The sequence below is a fragment of the Pseudorasbora parva genome, chromosome 22, assembly GCF_024679245.1.
Source record: "Pseudorasbora parva isolate DD20220531a chromosome 22, ASM2467924v1, whole genome shotgun sequence".
Lineage (NCBI taxonomy): Eukaryota > Metazoa > Chordata > Actinopteri > Cypriniformes > Gobionidae > Pseudorasbora > Pseudorasbora parva.
Genome location: NC_090193.1, coordinates 37,772,682 through 37,799,274, shown reverse-complemented (window position 1 = coordinate 37,799,274; position 26,593 = coordinate 37,772,682). Strand labels below are relative to the sequence as shown.

General features: G+C 37.7%; 1 protein-coding gene, 1 non-coding gene and 1 pseudogene across 4 annotated transcripts; 1 reads left to right on the top strand and 2 right to left on the bottom strand.

Moving 5' to 3' along the window:
* Nucleotides 1-3,224: 3,224 nt before the first annotated feature.
* abhd6a (abhydrolase domain containing 6, acylglycerol lipase a) lies at nucleotides 3,225-22,799 on the top strand. Of its 3 annotated transcripts, none has more exons than XM_067430826.1 (9): nucleotides 3,225-4,111; nucleotides 5,066-5,185; nucleotides 10,773-10,929; nucleotides 11,471-11,584; nucleotides 14,344-14,476; nucleotides 17,422-17,579; nucleotides 17,653-17,707; nucleotides 17,777-17,877; nucleotides 21,431-22,799. In XM_067430826.1, exons 2-9 carry the CDS (start codon nucleotides 5,067-5,069, stop codon nucleotides 21,611-21,613), a joined length of 1,020 nt encoding a protein of 339 aa, XP_067286927.1. In that variant the 5' UTR covers nucleotides 3,225-4,111; nucleotide 5,066; the 3' UTR covers nucleotides 21,614-22,799. The 3 variants fall into 3 exon arrangements, with proteins under 3 accessions (XP_067286927.1, XP_067286925.1, XP_067286926.1); XM_067430824.1 differs by having other exon boundaries at nucleotides 5,048-5,185; XM_067430825.1 differs by lacking the exon at nucleotides 3,225-4,111 and having other exon boundaries at nucleotides 4,842-5,185.
* trnas-uga (transfer RNA serine (anticodon UGA)) lies at nucleotides 3,302-3,383 on the bottom strand. Its single transcript has one exon. It is a non-coding gene; the product is annotated as a tRNA-Ser (tRNA).
* A 97-nt stretch (nucleotides 22,800-22,896) lies between the features above and the next one.
* Nucleotides 22,897-25,402, bottom strand: LOC137057782 (transcription factor HES-5-like; annotated as a pseudogene).
* Nucleotides 25,403-26,593: the final 1,191 nt, after the last annotated feature.

Here is a 26,593-nt window from a genome sequence, read left to right as displayed (position 1 = left end):
CTATAGTCATTGCGTCACCTAAGCTCCACCCATGAGTCGATGAGTGACAAGTGATGACGTGCTAGCAAGATGGCGATGCTTTACGCTTCAGAACGGCTCATCGGAATCCTATGGGCGCCGTCACAGACACTGGGTCCATATTTTTTTTACAGTCTATGGTCCATGCATAAATCTTCTGGCAGCCTGTGACCTGAAGCTGGTCTCCAATAGGTTTCTTAAAGATTCTTCACAGGTCCCTGGCGAATCAGAATTGGATACATGTTATTTTATCCAATCTGATTGGTTCTCGTCAACTGTCACTCAACTTTAAATTTTTGGCCACTACTGCGAGAGTGCGCGCGCGGCACGGTCACTCTGACTTCACCAAAACCTTGCTAGGCTGACTACTTTCGTAGCAGGGATATAAATTAACTTTTTTGTCCACCGGCCACTGTGGCTGGTGGATTTCAAAATCTATCGGTCACTCAATGTTTTTACCAGCCACTTTCTTGTTTTTAACCAACAATCTGTAACTGCATGTGAAAATGAAAGGGTTAGTTCACCCAAAAATGAAATTTATGTCATTAATGTCTCACCCTTATGTCGCTCCACACCCGTAAGACCTCCGTTCATCTTCACACACAGTTTAAGATATTTTATATTTAGTCCGAGAGCGTATGCAAGTGTATGCACACTATACTGTCCATGTCCAGAAAGGGAATAAAAACATTATCAAAGTAGTCCATATGAGACATCAGTGGGTTAATTAGAATCTCTTGAAGCATCGAAAATTCATTTTGGTCCAAAAATAACAAAAACTACGACTTTATTCAGCATTGTCTTCTCTTCTGCGTTTGTTTTCAAACCTCAAAATAAAGATTCAAACGGTTATGAATCAGCGGATTGATTCATGATTCGGATCACGTGTCAAACTGCTGAAATCACGTGACATTGGCGATCCGAATCATGAATCAATACAATGATTCATAACCGTTCGAATCTTTATTTGAGGTTTGAAAAATGTCTTACGGGTGTGGAACGAGTCATTAATGACATACATTTCATTTTTGGGTGAACTAACCCTTTAATACTACGAGCTCTACAATACTTAAGCAGTTTATTTAATCTCAAGTGCCAATGAAATACTGACATTTTCTCTTTATTTATACACACACAAACCATGAACTGATATACATTTTTTATTAAATGAGTAGGGCTCTGTGCTTAGTGCGCTCTTTTTTCACCTGGATGTGGCATTTGGATGATTCGTGATCTTTTATGGCTTCCAGTTTTAGGTTTTTAGTCCCAACAATGAAGCTATTAGTTTTGGCATCTTCTGAAGTGTTGATGGCATACCGAGCAGAACATTGTCAGTAGGAATGCACCGAAATCAAAATCCCTGCCGAAACCGAAAAAGAGGAAACCAAGGCCGAAAACCGAAACACCGAAATAAATAATGACAATTATTAGTACCATTGCAGTTATGGCTATGACTGTGTAACTTTACTAAAAATCAAGGCATTGCAATTGCATAAATTAATATTAAAATTTCAAATAGAACTTATGCATTTAGCACATTGCAACAATTCACTCGTGTACATTAAATAATAATGCACAGGCCTACTGGCCTGCAGAAAGGTACAGCAATTGAAAAAAAGTAATTAAAAAGTAAAATAACTGCATATGTAACTGTTTTAATTAAAGATTAATCCTCATTAAACTTACAAAAAGCTATTCAATCAAGAGCAGTGAGTAATGTCCTGATCTTTTGTTTGACATTAAACAGACAGCAGTAAAGGCTACTGCCCCTTTAAGACCTAATGCAGGGATGTGTGTCGTCTTTCTCTTTATAAAGTTCACTTAAGGCATATACAGACCACGTCTGCTTGGATACTCATCAAGATGGACATGTTGACATACTTTCTGTGTGAGTTTGTCCGTTCAAGCGCAAAACTTGAAAGAGAAGTCAATATTTGCGCGCTGTGAGACGTGTGCGCGCTTTGGGACGAGTGCACGGAATGTGCACGCGCGTCTTCTGGCTCTACCTGCGGGTGATGATGGCGGCGAAAACGACTGCTCACATTCGGACACAATATATTTCACAGTCTATGATTCGGACATACGGCAGCACTCGCATGCATTGAACAAAGTTTACAAAGAGGTGAAACGGTATGCTATTTTTATTTACCCGCCAGAAGCGAGTTTACCCCCCTCTACTCAAAATCACCTGCATTTGGCTGGTGCTAATTTCCATCCCTGTTATTCGTAGAGATGGCAGCAGTTAAACCCAATTCCGTGATTGATTTCCAACAACAACAGCAAAACTTTCATAAGGCGATTTGCTGGAAGAAAAAAAAAGGATAAACGATCTCGGATTGAACCAACCCGATTTACAAATCCAGCTGCAGGCCAGAGACAGAGGACGACGCTAACGTTACACTCGGAGCTTCACCCGCGCTTGTTATGAGAAACGGAGGTGATGTTAGCAATGTCCTTTTTTGATTTCCCTGTCTTTTATTTCAAAGTGTCAGTAGTGAAGTTTTGTGGACAACAACAGACACATTGCTAGTGTGTTTTAACGCACTACCAGCGTTATTAGCATGTTTCTAAAATTATTTAGCACGTAGCTTGCATGTATTGGTGACGTTACATTGGTAGCATGTTTTTTGAGCGTGTTTAGGCATTTTTCTAGCACGTTTAACACTGCTGGCATTAAATACTTGGGTAACGCCTTGTATGTATATATATATATATAGAGAGAGAGAGAGAGAGAGAGAGAGAGAGAAACGAGCGGGGAGGAGGCTCTATAGCGCCACCTTTTGACAAAAGTGGAGGGGTTCGTTATACCTAACGTTACAATCATTAAACTCTGCTATATATATTGTTTTCATGAAGCCAGACAACTTTCTAATTTACAGTGGCTCCGACCGACGTTGGCTATTTTGGTTTGTATGTGGATTTTTGTTTTAATCAGTCTCTGAGTAACTTTATGTAGGATGAAATTGTTTTTGAAACTGTTAAGACAGCTAGCATGATTAGCACGTTGCTAACGTGTTATTAGCATTAGCATGTATAACATTACCATATATATATATATATATATATATATATATATATATATATATATATATATATATATATATATATATATATATATATATATGACTCGTTAATAAGAACAGCAGTTACTGCCAGATAGCACTGGGGGCGTTTGTGCTAACGTTAGTCTCAAGTCATCTCCACAAATGAACTCCAGCCTAAAAATTAGACAATAATTTGATTTCTTTTAAAGATAATATCTTTGACTAAAGATATAATCCGCCGCTGCGAGCAGGGTTCGAACCTGCGCGGGGAGACCCCATTGGATTTCAAGTCCAACGCCTTAACCACTCGGCCATCGCAGCTGTACGGCTAGAATGCGTCCGGTACGTTCCTTAAAGTGACCGCATCAAATTTGCAACATTTGATAGTTTTACGACTGTGCTTTCGGTGTCTTGACAGCCTTCTCTTTTTCGTAAAACACCTCGAATTATCCGCGCCGTGTCTGTTTTGAGACGTAGGTTGTTTAGCTGACATGTTCATAAACATTTTATTACATTTTAATAATTTTCCCGCGGTATTCCCTTTTAAATAAGCGCGTTTCCCATTAAAACACCATGAGCGCATAGAAGCGGATTTTTTTTAAATTTGATACTGGCTTACAACATATGCTGATTTTAACTTTCCAATGCTATGTAATCAAGGATCATTTAATTTAAGTGTTAAAGTATTATTACTCAAGAGAACGCGTTGTCAGTTGGTTTCTGTTACGTTTCTCAACGCTGGCCACGATGGACCAATCACAGCCGTTTGTGGTTACTGAAAAGGGGGAATTTAATAATTTTGTTTATATGATTTTCTTTTGTATAAGAGGCATACGAATGTGGATTCGTTTATTTAATTAATAATCATTTTGATTGGAGAAATGTATCCAGTAGGCCAGTTGTCATCCTAAAATTTGAACGCCTCATAGATTGCCCCTTTAAATCGAGCGAGCTTCCCTTTTCGGTGAGTCTCCGTAGATCAAAGCGTGATATGATTGTGCTTTGATCGGCCTTTCCTGGACATTCTGCCATTATACGGACATTTAAAGGTATGTTTAATGTACTATGTATATAAAGACAATTTGCTTATAACATTGCGATCAAATGCGTTTCACTGTCAAGTGTCTTCAAGCTCCGATCTTACAGATGTGTTACAATATAACAATAAGTTACCAATGGAGTAATATTTCATTGCGACGCTGTGTCAAGTGTAACACGTGCATTAGAGATCTGTGACATTAATGCATGCTTTGTAGTAAAAATGTGTATCATGCTCGAATTCACGTGACGTGATGTAAATAATGTATTTTGTTTCGTTTCACTTCCCTTCGCAGATTTAATGGTTGGGATTAATGTTTACTGATTATGAACCCATTGTTGTATAAATATTGATGGGGTTGAAAGTAAATAAGTGCACATTTATATATAGAGAGATAGAGAGAGTGAGAGAGAGAGAGAGTATATCGTGTATATTTAAGAAATATTTGCCTATATATATATTATATACATTTATTTTATAAATAACAATTACAGATGTTTCTTAAATGTATACATGCATGTGTGTGTATTTATATATACATATAATTATACACAGTAGCCTACACATATGTGTTATGTAAACCCAAACTTTTATTTTGCATGTGATTAGACGATTTGACAACACTAATATATATATATATATATATATATATATATATATATATATATATATATATATATATATACAACACTGATATAAGATATGTGTGTGTGTACAGAATGTCTGTAATTATGAAATTATATAAACATGCATTATATTCAACATTACATTTCCTCACTTCACACTCTTGATTTATCAGCACATCTGGGAATGAAGCCATTTCTGTTTTCTCTCTGTCCTTGCTTAAAATATCTTGCAGTTCTGGTTAGATAATCTAATCTGTTATACTTATTAGAAGCTATCTGACACGAGGTCGGGCCAAACGCTGTCTTTTGTGTCTCGTCAGTGTTGTGTTATTTACCAGGATGGATTTGGACGTGGTGAACATGTTCATCATTGCCGGCGGGACGCTGGCGATCCCCATCCTGGCGTTTGTAGCCTCTTTCATGCTCTGGCCTGCAGCTCTCATTAAAGTTTATCACTGGTAAGTGCTGGAGAGATACTCGCATTTCATTTCACCATGTCCTCGGAGTTCATTCGAAGAAGAATAAGTGCAAATGACCTGGATTTCTCAGTACAGATGTTACGGGGAGTAATTTCAGCATTTTAACATGTTATTTTTTACTGAGTTAATGTTAAAGCAGAAAAAAATCACACTGTTTATTTTAAAAGCCTTATCAGTACAATCAGTTACAGTTACAATCCACAAGATGAAGCTGAAACATGTCATTTCTGTGCCATTAGCAGCACCAAACACAATAAATATACAATTTCAAAGAAAATGATGCTTGACAGTGAAAAAATGTCCATATTTCCAGGGCATTGCTCTGCAAAAAAAAAAAAAAAAAAGATTTTCTTACTTAATATTTTTTGTCTTGTTTTATTTTTGTCTGATCCAGTACAAATATCCAAACACACTTAAATCAAAATACATTTACTTAAAAAGCAAAATGATTTTAAGTCTTAAAATGTTATATATTTATATTATCATATATAAAAATAATAATTATTAAAGTGATCAAAATTATGCTTAAACCAAGGAAACTGACCCCATGGACATACTATAAACTCACTTTTTTTTTATATAATCTACGGTGACCAGGAGGGGACACTTAGTTTTGTCGTCCACAAGATATTAATTTATGAGAATGATAATAAGTCGTAGCCACAAGATAATTTTGTCGAGGTAAGAACATTTATTTCTCATGTTCTACTGGTTTAAGCCTTGTTTCGAGCATCTGTGCCCAGCAGTGCTTGACATAATCAACGACTTCTAGAACGAGTTGTAGCTTTACAGTTACATGATCATCTGTTAATAATCTTTTTGAGCACCTTCAATCTGGTTTTTGTAAATTTTATAGCACTAAAATGGCCCTGGTTAAAGTGACAAATTATTTACTTTTGGCCTCTGATGCTGGATCTCCCTCTTTTCCTATTTTCTTGGACATAAGTGCCGCTTTCGACACCATAGATCATATTCTTTTACTTAATCGGCTTGAAACAGTTTTTGGTATTTCTTGTACCGTCTTAAACCGGTTTAGATCTTATTTGACTGGACGTAGATAGTTTGTAACTTTAGGGCAATATAGATCTGACATTGGGTTAGTATCTACCGGTATACTTTAGCAATTTTAGATTCTTTTCTTTTTAGTCTTTATTTATTCCCTCTTGGTTAACTCTTACGATTTTTAGGCATCAAGTATCTTTTTCACAAATCTCTATTCACATGGTCAGAGTGAGGCTGTCTCGCTGCTCGCTAAATGCATTTCTGAGATAAAATCATGGATGGCTAAACATGTTCTGTGTTTAAATGGTGACAAGACTGAAGTCATGCTTACTGGTTCTCCTCATCAGCTCAGTGCGGCTGATCAAAGTCCTTTTGTCATTGATGGTCCTGCACTTGAGTGTCAGAGGAAATTAAAGGGATGGTTCATCCAAAAATGAAAATTTGCCCATGATTTAATCACCTTCAAGTCATGTGTAAATGACATTCTTCTTTCAGACGAATACAATCAGAGTTATAGAAAAAAAAGTCCTGGCTAATCCAAGCTTTTTAATGGTTGTCTCCTTTATGAAGTCCATAAAAGTGCATCTTTCCATTATATAACTGCTCCACACGGATCGGGAGGGGGTTAATAAAGGCCTTCTGAAGCGAAGCATTTGTGTGAGAAAAATATCCATATTAAAAACTTTATAGACTAAAATAACTAGCTTCCGGCGGATTGCCGTACGCATCGAGTAACCCTTGACGGGAGCACATTGACGAACGCAGAAAGCGCAGCGGATGGAGCAAAACAAAACACTGGACATGAATACGAATTTTTAAAGAGAAATGGCTGAGGATTTCGATGTAAGAGAGGAGGTGCTGCTTGAGTTTGATTTGAAATTGATTTAAAAGACTCAGATGTATATATATTGTAGCTTAAATGTTCTTTTAACATATAGCTTATTAATAATAACCAATTATTTGAACATCGTTTGAATGGTGTCAGCGAATGCTCTCGAGGCCGTGACTTTATATCGATTACAACACAAGTTTATATGCCGCGGCCACGACGAAACTAAGTGAAGTAACCATGTCCCCTGTAATAATCTTAATGCTACTTGCTTCTCAAGTAAATATATCCTGATTTAAGTTGAAGAAAAAAAACACAAAGACAATAATTTTTTAAAGTGTGGGTGTTTTCTGGCGTGATCTAACGGCTGATTGTATTAGTAGCATGTCTCTTATCTGGTGACCGTGATAAAGCTTGTTCGTTGAACAGCCTCTTCATTTTCGCGTGCCTCTAAACTGTGTGAAGGGTTATTCTTCACACATGATCATGCTTGTATCTACAAGGTGCCAATGATTAGCTTTAGCTTTGAATAATGCATGATGTTTCTGTGCATTCAGGAAGCTGAATGTGTGTGTGTGTGTGTGTGTGTGTGTGTGTGTGTGTGTGTGTGTGTGTGTGCATTAGCTGTTGCATTTGTTGCTGATGTCAGTTGAATCTTACGCAAGCTGCTCGGTAGACTTTGCTTCTCGTAATATCTGGGAGGCAAACTTTGCTCTAAATGACACAGTCATCAAAACCGCGGGCTGGACACTGACTGCTTCCTTCACTGTCACTTCTGGATTGTTTATGAACAGTGTTCTTAGACTCAGAAAGCATAAAATATACAAAATCTCTTTACTTTACTATGTGATCATGCTAAATCGGTAGATGATGGGCATACGTTGGGTGGGATATTGTGACTTTGGCCAGTAACCAACACCGTTGTAACCATTTTTGCATAATGGTGGTGAATTATGTACAGGCAAACTTGACTTGCATTTGCTTCAGAAAATGTAAAAATAACATGCATGATATGTAGGCATTTTTAAACCTCTAGTACCATTGCATATATCAATCTATTTTGCATGCAGAACATACGATTAGCATAATAGCATTATTTTACAGGGCTTTTATTTTCATGCAATTTTTATTTTAAGTGTAATATTTATGCGTATTAAACAGATGTGCAATATAATATACATAGCTATGTTTTCAGTGGTGTATAAAGACCTTACATAATGAACCGTTCTGTTCTTATTAGCTTGGAATGAGCCATTTCTATCTACACCCGCCGCGGGTCCCGTTTTGCCTGGCTCACACTACAGGAGTTTTAGCCCAATTTATGCCCGATTTTCCCCTCCCGAGACTCGGAGAAAAAATCTTTTCCAGGACTCGATTGGTTCTGATGTTCGTCACAGATTATCTGGTAATGTGAGGCGTTCACAGATCAAATCTTCCACCTCCCGATCTGCTCTCACGCAAATCGGGCTCGCCCCGATCATATCAAACATGTTTAATATTTATCGGGATGAGCAAGATTGTAATAACGTCAGTACAGTCACAATAGCCAATAGGAAACAAGTCTACGACGACGAGACGGACATTTCGAAATGGCGACCGCGAGTTGAGTTGCCGCAGTTTGCTGTAGCAGAGAGAGAGAGAGAGAGAGAGAGAGAGAGAGAGAGAGAGAGAGAGAGAGAGAGAGAGAGAGAGAGAATGAATATCAGCATTTATTGCTTATCATTTGACAGCACAAATCTATTACACTCCACAGATAATAATAATCACCACAGATAATAATAATCATAATAATAATTTAAAAATAATAATAATAAAAAGCTGCTGAGGGTTACCCAAACATATCTTCTGTTCTGACAGGTCACAACCAGACTAAGAGAGCTTGGTTTGGCGGTGCCTGTTGTGGTGCCCCAGCATACTTGGTGGAGGAAAACACAGCAATACATGAGAGGGTTAACTGCTGGGTTTGGGAGTCACTGACGAGGAGGAAAGGGGCTAGGGGATGAGGAATGGAGAGAGGGGACCATGTCTATCTTAGGGATGTCTGTTGGTTGTGCTCACTGGCAATTGTGGAGTCGTTCCCAGATCTATAAAATAAAATTAAATAGTGTATATCTACAATAACGTTACTGGCTATTCTGTTATTATTCTTATCATTATTCTTATTATTATTAATAATATTACTGTTATTATATATTACTAGTACTACCACTACTGCTATTATTATAATCATGAATACTACTATACTTATACTTGTCATCACTACCTCTATCACAACAACTACAACAACTAATACTACAACTATTATTATTATTACTAATACTATTATCGTTATTATAATTCACAGATGATACAGCTACTACTACGATTGTTAACATGAATACTATTGCTATTACTACCACCTCTGCTACTATTATTATTATTACTAATACTATTATCATTATTATAATTCACAGATGATACAGCTACTATTACGATTGTTAACATGAATACTATTGCTATTACTACCACCTCTGCTACTATTATTTTTGTTGTTATATTTATTATTATGATGACTACTGCTACTAAAACTCAATTATTACTATTTTCTTTCCCCCCCCCCTTTTTTTTCTCTTTCTTTTTCTTTTTTTTTTTTTTTTCCTTCCTCTCTTTCTCCTCTTCTGTAAGTGTATGTATATCATTGATCCCCTACCTTGTAAAAGTTATTATTTTGTAAATTTGCAATTTTGCTCAATAAAAAAAACAAAAACAAAAAAAAAACAAATCTATTACACTGTAACAGGTGACGATCGCTTTTGAACTAGGCAGCGGTAAACGTTATAACGGTAAACATTCCAGCACAATAGTGTGACTTAGCGCTCGTGCAGGGTTCGCATAAAATACTTAGAAATAAGAAAACAGTAAATGGCAGTCGTCTGAACGTTCCTTCACTTTATTCTCGGTCACACACGAAATGACCAGCCTGAAAAACCAGCTACACTCCAGTACAAAAAGTGCGCATGCGCCACCTTTATACGGCAAGCCCCGAGGGGAAAAATACATTGCACACACACACGAGCGCCAGAACGACAGGATCAAATAAGGTCAATAAAATGACCTCCATTTCTCGCTGAAGAAGTGACAATCCATGTTGAGCCTGTCTCCCCGACCACTGTCTAATCCACACTGGTTTATTCTTACGCTTTTGGTTTTTCTCACAGCAATGATCATTATTGATACAGCAAGTTTTCATGCTACAGTAGGCCTATCCATTTTGTCTTCCCGCTTACGATCTGCTGCGTAGATCACGTGACGCACTTCCTCTGGCACAATAATCTTAATATTTTGTAGTGTGTGATGCTCCTCGATTTTCAAATCGTATAGTGTGAGCATGTTTAAGATTTGAGGGAAGAAAATCTGCAAAGATTCTCCTGAAGTGTGTGCTGCAACCAGATTTTACAATCGGATAGGATTTCAAAACTCCTGTAGTGTGAGCCAGGCATTACAGTGAAGTCGCCATTTTGTGCTGTCCTATTTCTACAGTAGCCCTAAACGGACACACTGCTCTACAGAGCGCTAGTCACTCTGCTCTTTCAGATGACAACATCTGTGTCCTGTGTCAGCCACCGTAGCTTCTTTATGTGCTTTGAAAGAGACGGGTGAGTGGTAGGTGATTGCAATTCGCAACCTCACCACTAGATGCCGTTAACCTACATACTACACCTTTAATTCAAGTCTTTTTGGTGATTTGTTCTACAGGTATTGGCGCAGAAGGCTGGGGATGCAGGTGAATTATGCAGAATATGAAGGATATCGCTTCTGTTTCTCTCACAGAGGGAGTCCAGGCTCACGTCCGTCTGTCCTCATGTTACACGGATTCTCTGCACACAAGGACATGTGGCTCGGTGTGGTCAAGGCAAGAAACCGCAACAGTTCACAACTCTAACATGCTATTTTTGGTGTTTTTAAAGGGAAAAAAGTCATATAAAATGCTTAAAACTAATGATCAACAAATCACATGATCTAAAGAACAGTTGTGACAGAATTTTGAAATCTTTACTTTGTTCTCCCAAAAATGAAATTTCTGTCATTAATTCCTCACCCTCACGTCGTTCCAAACACGCAAGACCTTCGTTCAATTTCTGAACACAAATGGAGATATTTTTGTTGAAATCCGAGAGCCCTCTGATCCCTCCATAGTGTTAATTAATACTTTAAAGGTGCAGAAAATTATAGACATTGCTAAAATAGTCCATGAGACTCCAGTGGTTCAGCCTTAATGTTATGAAACAAACAAAAATAACTTTATTCAGCAATTTCTTCTCGGGTTTGGAACAACATGAGGGTGAGGAATTAATGACACAATTTTCCTTTTTGGGTGAACGAACCTTTTAATATATGGATCAGATCATAAAGTAAAAGGATAAATGTTTAACTGATGTTCTTTGCTTTTGTAGTTTATGCCAAGAAATGTGCACTTGGTGTGTGTTGACATGCCAGGACATGAAGGTACGACACGCACCAGTGCTGAGGATTATTCCATAGAGGGCCAAGTCAAACGGATACATCAGGTGGGAAATTAATTTAAACAAATTATGGGTGTAATTCAAAAGAATTATAGGTGTCATTTAAAAAGATTTATAGCTGTAGTAATAACATTTTTAATATTAAAATTGTAATTAAATGTATTACTTTTAACACACACACACACACAAAGATGTATTTAAGTATTAAGTTATTATCATTTTAACTTAAATGATTTATTTTTAATTCATACAAAGTATACATATTCATCCCTAGGAGTCCCTACTCCTAAAATATCTCACATTTTCATACAAAGAAGAGAGTCCCATTTCCGTCCAAGTCAAATGGATACATCAGTTGGGAAATTTATTTTAAAAAGTTATGGGGGTAGTAATAAAGAATTGTAATTAAATGTATTACTTTTAAATGTAACAATTAAATTGAACACACACGCGCATAAATAAAAGTCCCTGTTCCTAAAGTCTGTCACTTTAGTTGATGTAATTTAACTTGAATTCCCAGGCACTGACCCAGTTTTTCTGTTTGGTTGAGCATCACACAGTATGTAGACTAATATGCTTCTCTTGATGACACAGTGGATTTATTAGGCTTACATGTTGAGATTTCTCTGAAGTATCTTGAGATCAGTGAAAAGCCCTTGTGTCTTCGTTTTCTCTATTCTTCTCCCAGAGCTAATCAGCTTTCCTTCAACAACACGAGCTTGTGCCCTAAATAGATGCCCTTCTTCAAACCCGGGGCACTGTGTTTCCCAGCCTGAATATAGGGCCTGTACATGATTGATTTAGACTCATTTAAGGTTGTCTATCATTTAAAGCAACTTATTGATTTGCACGGATGAGCAGACATGAGCTGATTACACCGAAAGAGGCATTTTCTGGATGCTGAGAGAGAGTTTTGTTTCTAGATGAAGGGTGAACCTCCTTGTTTTGATGAATGCAGATTAAATGGAGCACGTTTGATGAGCGTCTGAATACTGTGGCATCACCCTTATGCAGCTAAGATACACCATATCAGGTATAACATTATGACAACTGACAGGGGAAATGAATAACACTGATTATCTCTTTATCACAGTTCCGGTTATATTATAGCCTGATGTGGTCATACTCAATTCTAGTCAGAATATGAGTCTGAAACCGCTCCATTGGGCTGTGATTAATGGGGCGTTTCAACCGAACCAAGAAAGACATCAATTGGATAGACCTACAACCAATCACAGCAACGAAGCAATGCATTGTCAAATGTCAACATAGTTAAACTGCACTGTGTTGCCAATTTTGGGTTTTTTCCCCCGCGGGTTGTTTTCTATGTCTGCGGGTTGAAGCGACTATTATGTGATATAGACCCATGAGTGTGAATTTTAGCAGGCAACCTTGCCAAAATAACACACATTTTACCCCCCAAACGCCATTTTCCCCCCGGAGAAACCCCCCGAGAAGCTATTAGGGTTTTGTTGTAAAAACTTGGCAACCCTGTCTGCACGCACGCTGAAATCAGGCTGGAATACACGATCTTTGCCAGTGTTGTAAAATAATTTAATGATACACAGAGTACTTACCCAACATGATCATCATTTCTGAGAGAAATTGTGATGGTGAATGCATATACAAACAATTGTTTGTATATGCATTCACCATCACAATTTAGCTTTCCGTTTTAATTTTAAGCTCTCCGTTTAGGATTCGAACAAATATAACCCAAGCCCCTTTGATGACGTGATGATTACGTTACTGTTGATCATCTGTCCGTCATCGTCTAAAGCCCGCCCTGATGATTTCATTGGTCCGAACAGTTTCTGTTCGGGGATAATTACTCCTCTATGGAGCAAGCCCAGATCGAATTGCCCGACCTAAAACATTTCTGGGCGGGGCTAAATTCGGCTGGCATCCAGGCTAGTTATATTAGGCAGCAAGGTAACATTTAGTCCTCAAAGTTGATCTGTTAGAAGCAGGAAAAATGGATAAGTGTAAGGATTTGAGCGAGTTTGACAAGACACAAATTGTGATGGCTAGACGACTGGGTCAGAGCATCTCCAAAACTGCAGCTCTTGTGGGCTGTTCCCGGTCTGCAGTGGTCAGTATCTATCAAAAGTGCTCCAAGGAAGGAACAGTGGAGAACCGGCCACAGGGTCATGGGTGGCCAAGGCTCATTAATGCACGTGGGGAGCGAAGGCTGGCCTGTGTGATCCGATCAAGAAGGCGAGCTACTGGAGCTCAAATTGCTGTAAGGTTAATGCTGGTTCGATTCTGATAGAAAGGTGTCAGAATACACAGTGCATCTCAGTTTGTTGCGTATGGGGCGGCACAGCTGACCCCTGTCCACCATGATCCATGGAGGCCCCATCTCACAACTTACAGGACTTAAAGGATCTGCTGCTAACATCTTGGTGCCAGAAACCACAGCACACCTTCAGGGGTCTAGTGGAGTCCATGCCTTGACGAGTCAGGGCTGTTTTTGCAGCAAAAGGGGGACCAACACAATATTTAGTCATAATGTTATGCCTGATCGGTGTATATCCCAGCTGAAAGGGAATGTTCTCAGAAAGTTTCTCTCAATTATGAGCAAACGTTCCTCCAGGAATGTTAATAGAATGTTCGTTCATTTATCTAACTTTTTTTAGAATGTTTAGAGAACATTAGAAAGTAGCGTTCCCATAATGTTTGCAAAATGATCAAATGGAAGGTTTTGTATTACCAAGAAAAAATATTTCTACAAACTTTAAAAAACTGGATGTGTCTTTAATAACAGCTGGTTGTGTTTTCTCCTGTTTTTCCTCTTTATGTAGTTTGTGAAGAGCATCGGTTTGAGCAAAAAGCCTTTCCATTTGATCGGCACGTCGATGGGTGGAAACGTAGCAGGAGTTTATGCTGCCCGTCACCCGTCTGATCTCTGCGGCGTCACTCTCATCTGTCCAGCAGGTGTGTGTGTGTGTGCATGTTTTCCTGTCCCAGTGGGGACTTCAACCTGAATGCATACTGACTCCGTGGGGACCTAAATTGAGGTCCCCATTAGAAAACAAGCTTATAGTGTTTTTTTTGAAAATGTAAAAAATGCTGAAAGTTTTGTGTGATGGGCAGGTTATTGCTAATTTTATCTAATATTTGGTGTTTTTAAAAATGGTGCAGATTTAAGTAGCAAATAAGAATCGCTAAAATTTTTGAATATATTTTGAGACAAAGGTCTACTTAAAGTGCTGCTGTTTTCTATTAAAGTGCTGCTGTTGGACAATAATTAACATGATGATGTTCTGTCTTTTCCATTTGTTCACATGACTGTAATAAAGTTCATAGAATAAGGAAGAAAGAAGGAGGTGTGAACCGGCGAACGCTTACAAGACTTTAATCAAAATAAAATAAACAAAAAGAAAGTAACGCGGGCAGCCCCTCACGGATGACTGCCACACACACACACACTCACGATAAAATAAAACAAAACACATCAACCATTCATAACGTAAAGTCCAGGCCTGGTCCTCTCTCATCCTTCACTGGTGTCGCTCGTCCTTATATGCCTTCATGACAGGACTCGAGGCTCGCTCACTCGCCACAATGTACTATACAGGGAGTGCAGAATTATTAGGCAAATGAGTATTTTGACCACATCATCCTCGTTATGCATGTTGTCTTACTCCAAGCTGTATAGGCTGGAAAGCCTTCTACCAATTAAGCATATTAGGTGATGTGCATCTCTGTAATGAGAAGGGGTGTGGTCTAATGACATCAACACCCTATATCAGGTGTGCATAATTATTAGGCAACTTCCTTTCCTTTGGCAAAATGGGTCAAAAGAAGGACTTGACAGGCTCATAAAAGTCAAAAATAGTGAGATATATTGCAGAGGGATGCAGCAGTCTTAACCCTTTAGGCACCAGAGGTTTTTTCCTAAAACGTTTGATTTTAACATCTTAATTTCAAAAGGCTGTATCTTAAAAGTGACAAAAGATAGAAACTTTCTGTAAATTAGAGAAATATTAAGGAGGACCCTAAGTTTATGTAGAGATTACATTTTCCCATCTAATTTGCATATTATGATGTTATAACGTGGGGGTAATCTTGGATTATAGAATTTTCATGAAAAGCCACATGTTTAAATGATAAAATGCAGCACTTCTTTCCCCCCAAAATGTCCCTCACCTTCTGTGTGCTATATTGCACAATACTGATTGTTTAGGTAAACAGTAAATAGTAAAAAACTGTAAATCATTACTAATAAATGGTAGAAACAAACCGAATGCATGTAGCAGTTTGCCTTTTGCTGTAGAGATTTTCCATTTACTACGTACAGTAAGCACTCTGATTCCATATATAGGGCACATATATATTATATATTATGCATAATAGCCCCTCTGCCCCGTGTCACAGCGCGTCTGCTCGCGTCCAGATCTGCCTCGCGCGGCCGCCGAGTGTGCACAGCCACGTTATTGTCATTTTGACTCCCCACCCTGCCTCCACGTTTCCCTCGAACTTGCTTATGAATACTTCGACCTCTTCTAACATACCCAGTGGCATTGGATAAAGTCTCCACCACAATACTGTCGCCGCGATCACGGAGAGGCGCGCGGTGAGAAGACGCGCGCTTCATGGTGAATGCGGCAAAAATCTCCCGCGACCGCCTCATTCCCAACACTAACACACCTGCTAACTTCGCGATGAACACTCTGACCCCGGGAAACATTGTTCCCACCACTGATATTGGGCAAAGGACCATCTACATTGGGCAAATGATTCACCATGTGTGCTAGTGTAACGCTAGGTTTAGTTTCACTTTCAGAATCACCGTCATCTCATATTTCCCTTCAGAATCAGGGTCCGCGAATAGAAGACCCAACACTTCATTGCGTGTAAGCTTTATTGATGCCATTAGAAAATAATAATAGTAATAATAATCTAATGCAAATACTCGCTGACGTTGACAATGCTCTGATAAAACAGCTCACTCGCACGTCAGCTCCGCTTTTGTTTACACTGATTCAATGTGCTCTTGCTCGTATATTTTGTATAGACTAATGATGTTTGTATGAGTCAGGGATGAAGTACAACATGTCTACCATCTAGTGGAGGGGAGGTTGAATGAAATTTGACACCCTATTTGACAAAATCGGCCGTTTTATTCAGTGACGCATCTTGTCGAGTAAACTCGCCCGTGGCGCCAAGAGGGTTAAAATAGCCAAGCTTCTGAAGCGTGATCATCGAACAATCAAGCGTTTCATTCAAAATAGTCAACAGGGTCGCAAGAAGCGTGTGGAAAAACCAAGGCGCAAAATAACTGCCCGTGAACTGAGAAAAGTCAAGCGTGCAGCTGCCAAGATGCCACTTGCCACCAGTTTGGCCATATTTCAGAGCTGCAACATCACTGGAGTGCCCAAAAGCACAAGGTGTGCAATACTCAGAGACATGGCCAAGGTAAGAAAGGCAGAAAGTCGACCACCACTGAACAAGACACACAAGCTGAAACGTCAAGACTGGGCCAAGAAATATCTCAAGACTGATTTTTCTAAGGTTTTATGGATTTGATATTAATGAGTTTTTTGTGTTCATTGAGAATGTGGTTGTTGTTCAATAATAAAATTAATCCTCAAAAATACAACTTGCCTAATAATTCTGCACTCCCTGTATATCCAACTTTTAATACACACTTAACAGAGTTAAATCTATGACATATTCTGATATTAATTAAAATAAAACTACTAAATAAAAGAAAAAACTACTGATATAAAGACAAACAAAATAAGCGTCTTCATCCCCTGGAAAGAAATGAATGCTATCATTACAGTCTCCCAGGAACCAATACACACGTCCGCTGTAGAAATGCACAACATTTTCTCAATCCCTAAATAAGACTCATGTATTTCTTGGATTCGCAGGTCTTCAGTATCCCACTGAAAGTAAGTTTGTTCAGCGTTTGAGGGAACTGGAGAAAAATCAGGACAGTGACGAGATCCCACTGATCCCTTCCACGCCAGAGGAGATGGAGGAGATGCTCAGACTGTGTTCATACGTGCGCTTTAAGATCCCTAAACAGGTAAGTTTATGTACATTGACTCTGCGTATGAGAGTTTGAACACACAATCAGTTTCTAATGACTGTTTCTTTAGATTCTTCAAGGACTGGTTGACGTTCGCATCCCAAACAATGACTTCTACCGCGAGTGTGAGTATCGCTAGTTACTCCCTGTATCTTGTCAGTAATATTAATATAATATATCAATATTTTCTGCAGGTTTTATGGAGCTTGTCGGAGAAAAATCCAGACACTCTTTACATGAGAACATGCATCTCATCTCAACTCCTCTGCAAGTTATCTGGGGGAAAAACGACCAGGTACAGACATACTTTATCTGGTCAGTCGGGTTCTGGAAGTAAGAATTACATTCATTTTCTCCATAGGGAAACTGATTGTGAACGATAACTTCAAAAGCTTTAAAAAACAGGCCTACTGTGAGTTACAAGGTTTTTAATCTTTTGTTAAATACACACATAATAGCCCACATAATTTCAACTTATTTTTTAAATAATCGTGTTTAACAGCAGAATTCCTGGTGAAAAACTACAGTACCCACGATTCTGCAGAGAAATCTCCACCAATCAGAGAATTAGAACGTGTGTTTGATATATTAATTCTATATACATCACCAACATCTTTAAATCAATATTTTTATATTTATACATTGTTTTTATTTTGATGATATCATTGGCAGTGCTTCATGGGATTTTAGTTCTTTCCCTCATTAAAGCCATCAAGTTTGACACAGTCTTGTACCGGTGCCTTTTTTGTCTTTTCAAATACTATTTGGCTTCAAATAGTTTGCAAAATGATCAAAAAAGTAATGTTATGAATCAGCTTGTAGCTGTTTGGTTTGGTTAATTGCTTATACTTTTTTAAACCCTATGAAAAAAAAATCATGGGAAAAATAGCCTACTCCTGGAACCAAGGCCACTGAAAATGTGGACAGATACTGTTGCACTTTTACTAACACACTCTAGTTTTACAGTTACTTGGACATCGACGCAAAGCCATCATAAAGCACATGCATAACTCACGTTAACATGTTTTAGAAACCAGAAAATCCCCAAAACAGTTAAAAAGTACAATAAAATCTAAATAATAAGGTGTGGTGCAATAAAATTTGCTAAAGTTATTAGATGTTTTTCTCTGAGCTTCACCTCCATAACATTTTGAGCAATGTGGGCACAAAACATGTAATCAAATATCTAGTTATGTTTGTTTAAAGGAACACCACCTTTTTAGAAATAGGGCTTATTCAACTTCTTTCCTACATTTAAATATGTGGACAAATGCATTTTTGTCTCAGTGCATGCATTTGTTTTTATTTTGGCAGGGTCGCCGCTAGCTTAGCTTAGCATAATGAATGGAATCCTATGTTGCCAGCTAGCATGTCCCAAGTAAAAGTGATCCAAAAAAAACAAAAAAAAAACACCTATTTACTTTTTGTGGCCTGCGTATTCACAACGAGTACTAATAGAGATGCAGATTAAGACTAGGCGATTTCCTAGGCAGATATTGACTTGGGACTATATTATGGGGCAGACACGGCGGCAGGATTCCAGTTTTGGATGGGCCAGATCAGTTGTGGGTGGGCCTTAAATTAAAAACGTTAACCTAATAAAAATGACTGACTGATATACTATTATGGCTATATATATAGCTATATATAGAAGCTATATTTTCCAAATATTTGACTTTTTTTCTCACAGTTGCAAGTTATAAAGTCACAATTCTGACTTTATGTAACTCGCAATTGCGAGTTTATATCTCATAATTGTGAACTTATAACAACTGGATTGGCTAAATGACACTCATATTTTTGCGTCAAAAGACAGGCTTAAAAGATTGCCAAATGTCAAAATACTATGGGAGGAAGAGAGAACATGAGAAGAATATTCAATTCGTTGCAAATAAAATTATTTAACAGAAAAGAAAAGGTATAGGGCCTTTTTTATCTCCGAAATTACTGGAGTAGGCTAGTTGGCGGGGTTTGCTCTTGAAAATGTCAATGATTTCGTCGAAGTCAAGAGCCGAGTTTCCATTACTCTTCAAATTGCGCAAATTGAAATTGTGAATTGAAAATACGTCCAATGGAAACGCGGCAATTTCGCAAAAATTCCCATAGAAACAATTCACAATACCCTGTCATTTGTAGATATACAGATAAGTTCAAGACATAATTATAAACTATAAACTGTCTACTTTTATTTGTGGACTCAGGGAACTAATTATTTTGCATGCACTCCAAACGCTGTCTTCATTTAAAAAAAAAAATGTGTTTATTAAATGCCAATTTTTTCTTTTCCAAAGCATTTCTAAATTCAGTTCATATGCCCAACAAACGAGATGTCAAGCCAAAATAACGAAAGTAGTAAAAAAACAAAAAAAACATGAGTTACCATGCAAATTCAAACATTTCGCTCTTCTCTATTTGCGTCAACCTTGCGCGCGTAAAAGTCGATCATTCTTTACAGATGAAGGTTTCGGTTTGTTTGGAGAGAAGACGAAATGGAGTTCTTTATTAAACTCATAAAAGACAATAGGATTACAGTAATACTGGATTCTAAACACAGAAATGCTACATTATCATGAAGACCTTAAAGCAGATCTGACCCACACACACACACACACACCTCATATCCGAGCCGCTTAAGTAACCTAAGGGGCTTTCCTTGCCATTAATGGTTGGACATTGGACACGTCTCCTTCCAATAAAAATAATGGCTAGTGCGGTGGATGGGATAGACAAACCTACCAAGTGCCATCATTTTGGACTGACCTATCGCGAGAGGAAAATATGTTTTAGTCGCATAAATGCTGCTATGGAAACGCTGTCATTTCGCAATAGTTTTTTATCGACATTTAAGAAAAATCGCAAAAGTTTTTCGCAAATCTGTAATGGAAACGCTCTCTCAAATGTCAACAGACTGAGGGACATAAGGCCAGAAGTAAGCATGGTGCTCCTATTTGGTGTTTTAACAATGTTGTGTCCTGCTGCTCTCCTTTATCTCGTTTGCAGCGATGACTCCGATACCTTTCGCGCACGTTTAAGGTACATAAACAACGACTGCGGCAACATCCTTTACTGGAAATTATTTTCACGTTCACAAATATCCGATCTCGAACCTCACTGTCTGCTGAACTTGCGCAGAAACATCAAAATAGACACAAACAACTGTTTAAAATCTGTTAAAAACAAAACATTTAGACTAGCCTATTACCGCAAATTATGAGCTTATTTGCCAATCTCAACCATTTTTTGACTAAATTAAAATATATGAAAAGTTTGTATTTTTTTTAAAGAAAAGTTTTGGGTGGGCCTGTTGAAAAGTGGGTGGGCCTAGGCCCGTCAGGCCCACCCATAACGCCGTGCCTGTTATGGGGAAGCACAGGCGAAGCACTGCTACTTGGGCGCAGAGATATCACAACACATTGCGATCGCTCAACAGCCGGAGGACGTGAGGATGAGAGCCGTGATATCTCTGCTTCGCCTCTGCTATATCCATAATAAAGTCAAAATCAGTCTAGGAAATCGCCTAGTTTAAATCTGCATCGCTATTTGTACTTGTTGTGAATACGCAGGCCACAAGAAGTAATTAAGGTGGTTTTTTTTATTGTTTTTTTTTGGATCACTTTTACTTTGGAACATACTATCTGGCAACATAGGATTCCATTCATTATGCTAAGCTAAGCTAGCTAAAACAAAGCAGACAAAAATGTGCTTGCACACATATCTAAATGTAGGAAAGAAGTTGAATAAGCTCTATTTCTAAAAAAAAAAAAAAAAAAAAGGTGGAGTGTTCCTTTAAGAATCAGCCATTGAAAGATGCATTTGATTACAATTAATGATCATACTGTATCCTACAGGTGTTAGACGTGTCCGGGGCTTCAGTTCTGGCCGAAGCCATTCCAGGATCCCAGGTTCATTTGCTGGATAATTGTGGTCATTCTGTAGTGATGGAGCGTCCGAGGAAATCTGCCCAGCTCATCATGGACTTCATCATCACACAACAGAACGCAGGAATCAACAGCAACAAGAAACTGTCCTAAAACATGACTCTATATACATCTTTAATACGTGGTGCAGTGGCTAAAGGTTAAGGATCTCAGCTACAAACATAATCACAGACATCACAGTTCATATAGTTTGTGCTCTTAAAGATGCTTTGGATGAAAGGCTCTCTTAAAAGTAACAATATATGATTTTACAGTGTGTAAATAAGCAGTAAATGTTATTTTTGTAGTGAACGCTCAGGGACGCACACCAACCGCTGAGTTGAAAAGCACTTCAGAAGCTATGCAGATACAGAGCCGTGTCCTGCAGACAGTATCGATTTCTAAACTTAGATTAGACCAAAAACGGTTGTTTAATTTATATTTATATAATTATAATTACTACACCATTCCTTGTTTGAAGAGATCTACCTAGACAACTTTTCTGGGCATCTTTCCTGAACTACTCGAATGCCCAGGAATGCTGTCTGTATATTTAAATTGAGACGCAGCCATTAAGTCTATCCCTTTAGTCATTTTACATGTTCTTTGCCACTTTAACATAATTGATGTTGAAACTTGACATTTACATAACTTTCTTCTACAATATAGAGTTATTACAAGTTAGTTCTTGCTGTTTTAACCTTTTATCTCTTTAAAATACAGTTGAGAAATTAAGCACAAAAAAAAACTTTCTTGACTTTGTTATAGTAATGTTCAAATCTGGTAATAAAACTGTCTTAAAACTCATATTTTATGAATGCTTATAGTATACTCTATTATTAGTGTTTTGTCAGTGTAGGTTCAGTTTACATGAAGAAACATAATGACGTTTTTTTTATTTTCAATATCTGCATTTATTCAGTGATAATTATCACAACATTTCATTTGAAGAATTCTCCAAATTACACTGGAACAGGATTCAGGAATGGCCGCATTTCTTTATAAAAGACTTAAGTACATTTGCATCATATCATGGCTTGTAGCTTCATGGAAGACAAAGTCAGAAAAGTATTTAACAGTATAAATATTTTTCCAAGCTAAAAAAATGCTTATTGTACCCTCAAAAGAGATTATTTTTTATAGATACTGTAAAATGTGTCCATGGTGACTTTGATAAAGTCTTTACAGAAGACAAAAGAGAACAAGAAATCCCAAAAGAAAGAAATTCGTTTTTTGTGATCTTAGGTAAAGGATCGTTGTAGCCATGATAAGGACATTAATAAAGTATTTTAAAAAATGACATGATTTATCTAATATTTACTTTTTAAATCAAACATTAAAGTCAAAGACACTGTTGATTCACTTCATTACACACACAGAAACACACACACACACACACACACACACACACAGACCTCTCTCTCACTGTAGCTGTAACTTTAGCAGACCTGATCTAATCTTCATGAGATATCTATTTTCACATCAGATGTATGAACGTATATCATTTAAGGGCAAAATAAACCCCAACACAGAGCAAACACGGCACTCACCAGAGATATATAAATATGGACAGGAAATATTGATTTAAAACAATATTGCATCAATATTAGTGAAGTGCCGGAGGTCATTTTCACTAGATCTGACAGTTATAATGAAAATATCATGATTATGGGTTACATACGATAAGAAGAGACATCCAAAATAACCAAATCATGTTAATATTCATATTAAACATCACAACTGACATTTCAATCCCTCAATTTATGGCATCCAAATATGACAAAGTATATTATTTAATATTTATGATGATAAATCTTTTATAGAAATACACACACACACACACACATATAAAAGGTCAACTGATTTTATTGTCATGAATATTAGTTTTGTCATTGAGGAAATGACATCATTCAGACATTGAGTGATAATATATCACAACATGAGCTCGGAGGATCTCCAAGAGACTTTGATGCTCTCAATAGAGCAGAGTTTATACATCATAAAACATCAACATATTCAACACAGAACTCAAGCAGTTCATGATTAAACAAACATTTCTCAGTTTGAGAAGAACGATCATGAAGAGATTCAGAAAAGTCACACAGTGACTGTAAAATCTCAGAAGTAGAATATCAAATATGACAGAACTTTAACAATCACTGAATCTTTCAAAGAACTGAAGAAGTAAAATAAACAGCTTTAATAAAAGCACATTCAGATTAAAATATTAATCAAAACAAATCAAGACTTAATAAATAAATCACAGGTCTATTCATAGAAAATCTTCACTGAAGATAAAAATTATAATATTAAAACATTTCCCCAAAACAGGAAAAAACATGTCAAATATCTCAAAGTTAATATATAAAAACTAATCATAAGAGATATTTGGTCAAGACATTCAGAGAATATTGTTTGATAAATTCAATCTCTCAGTCCTGAAACAGGACGATAATAAAAGCACGTCAATGTTGTCTAATATAGACGTCAGTAAATATTCCCATCAGAGAAATAAATAAAATATAAATCATAAAGTCTCTCTATGAAGATCGTCTCAGAGGAAATGAAATATTACCCCAATTTGAGCCACTTCATATAAACAGCACATAATTAATAATAGAGCAAGGTTCTTGTCATCACATTAATATCAAGAAATGATAACATTTCATATAACATGTGCTGTGTAAATCAACTCTTTATCAGCTTGTAGAACAAATCTTGAGTATGCTATCAGATTATGAATGACCTTTAAAATAATAAAGGAAGTGTTTCCTTCACATCTCCTCAAGATGCATTTAATGCAGAAGTCAATGTTGTCTAATGTAGACGTCAGTTTATGTTCCCATCAGGAACTCTTGACAGGAAGTCTTCATAGAAGATCGGATCATCAGAGCACTTTGCAGTGCAAATATCTCTTCCAAACTGGAACTCATGAAACACTTTTCCTCCAAAAGAGAAGCTGAAGCGCCACAGTCCACTGAGTCTAGTGTAGACGTTCAGTATGTGCTGCTGATGCTGTAAGGCTCTACCAAGGCCTCCAGATGGCGCTCTTGTTGACCTTCATCTCTTTGCTGAAGGTGTTCTGGTCTGGGCCGCTCAGCCGAGGCAGGACACTTTCCCTCCTGTTCTGATCACATGATGTCTGCAGCTTCTGGAAGAGCTTCAGCAGTCTTCTCTGGCTCTGTGTCTTCATCTCATCTCTCTCACACACACAGACCTGGAGAAGCCTTGATTGACAGCATGTGAGCCGGAACGCCGACGCTCCAGGAAGCTGAGCTTCATCTCCAGGATATCTGCTTTCTCCAGCTGGGAATCAGGAACTCTGGAGCCAGAAGACACTTGAGCTGCTCGATGCTGCTGTTGATCCCATCTCTGCGCATCTTCTCCACTATTGGCTTTCTCAGCTGCAAATCAAGACAGAAAAGCATCAGGAAAGTGGCCTTGGAATAAGCCAGTGATTGAGAAGAGCCGTGAAAGCTGCTGCAGTGATGTTGCTGTAAGTAGGATGTGAATGTACCTTGTTGTTGAGAGGGAGATGCTCCTTTGAGATGATTGTAGGTGTCATGTCTGGATCTCTGTGCTGTAGATCTCTCTGTGCAGAGCGAGTCTGATTTGCACCGGCTGCAGCTCCTCTATTTATACTCCCAAATCTCCATATGAATGTGTGAGGCTTGAGCTTCAAGGAGTTTCTCACAGTTTGGAGCCAATGGAAGAGCTGGAGCAGACAATGAGGGATGTGGGCCGCCACATGCTCAACGCTTAATGAACGCGCAGCTGCTTTCTAACAGATCTTTATTCTGCTGGAGTCACAGACACACACGGTTTCACACACTTCTGTATTCATCACATTAAATCACTCGCACAAGAGAAGTGTGTCTGTTCCCACAGGAGGAACTTGGTTCCCAAACTCTGAATCATCTGGGCTGCTTTTACAGCTAAACTGCTGTAACTGGTTAAAAAAAAAAAAACTATAAACAATAAAACAAGAATATATAAAAAATAAAATTAAAAAATAAATTCATCCAAAAGTTGAAATAAAGTATATAAAACATTTTTTTTTTATAAAAAAATTGGATTTAAGATTTTCTTAAATTGGATTTATGGGCTTTCGCTGAGTGAAAGTTTGTGATGTATTTTTCTTTAAATTGACCCAGATTAAAAATGTTGATAAACTTAAATCATTTTACACAGAAGTCATATTGAAGTGAACGTGAATGACGTGAGAAACGCTTGTAGATTAAACCCATTTAGAGTTTGAATCCCTGGGGTTTTATTAGTGTTTGTGTGTCTCATTATCATGTGAATAGACACACTTCTGTTGTTGTGTTTGAGGCTCAGTGTGAGAAACTCTGGAGAACAGAGTCACAGTTCTAGTGTCATCAGCATCATAAACCCCAACACAACCTCAGTATTATACACACACTTTTACATTTAGTCATTTAGCAGACGCTTTTATCCAAAGCGACTTACAAAAAGGGGAGAGCAATAGAAGCAGCGAAACAAACAAGGCCAACAACCTGCAAGAGCTGTAAGAAGTCTCAGTTAATCGACACACAAGGGAGTCGAAAAGCATGTGAGAGAGAGTCCACAAGATCAAAACCATCTATTTTTAACTCGACTTATACTTTCAAATCCAGTGTTTATGATGCACTAAAGAACTAAGATAGAAATTAAGACAAAACTTACATACAATTGTATTTGAAATTGTTTAGCCTTTTCATTTTTTTATATACATTTATAGACAGTAAAGCTTAAACCTCTGCTGAAATATATAATTCTTTGCCTGTTTTATTGTTTTCAGAGCACATTGACTGTAGAAGTTGAGCTGTAACTACAGAACTCTTGATTTGAACATCTTGTGGGAACCTGAAATGTCCTGCGTCCCCACATTCATAAAGATGAATATTAATGACCTTACTGGCAGATGGCAGTGAGGAGAACATCCCACCGATTCACTCATCATCACAGGATTGTTCAAAACTCAGAGGCTTCTGATTGGCTGAGAGGAGTGAGGCGCGAGTATAAATGGAAGCTGAAGATGAAACGACATTTCACAGCGAAGACATTTCAGTCCAAACTGAGCTTGAGCTTCAA

Bases quoted from the DNA above. Each gene is read 5' to 3' on its own strand.
- abhd6a (XM_067430826.1), top strand. From the start codon at position 5,067: ATGGATTTGGACGTGGTGAACATGTTCATCATTGCCGGCGGGACGCTG. The intron at 11,585-14,343 runs GTGGGAAATTAA...CTCTTTATGTAG, and splicing joins AAGTCAAACGGATACATCAG to TTTGTGAAGAGCATCGGTTT. The intron at 17,580-17,652 runs GTAAGTTTATGT...CTGTTTCTTTAG, and splicing joins GCTTTAAGATCCCTAAACAG to ATTCTTCAAGGACTGGTTGA.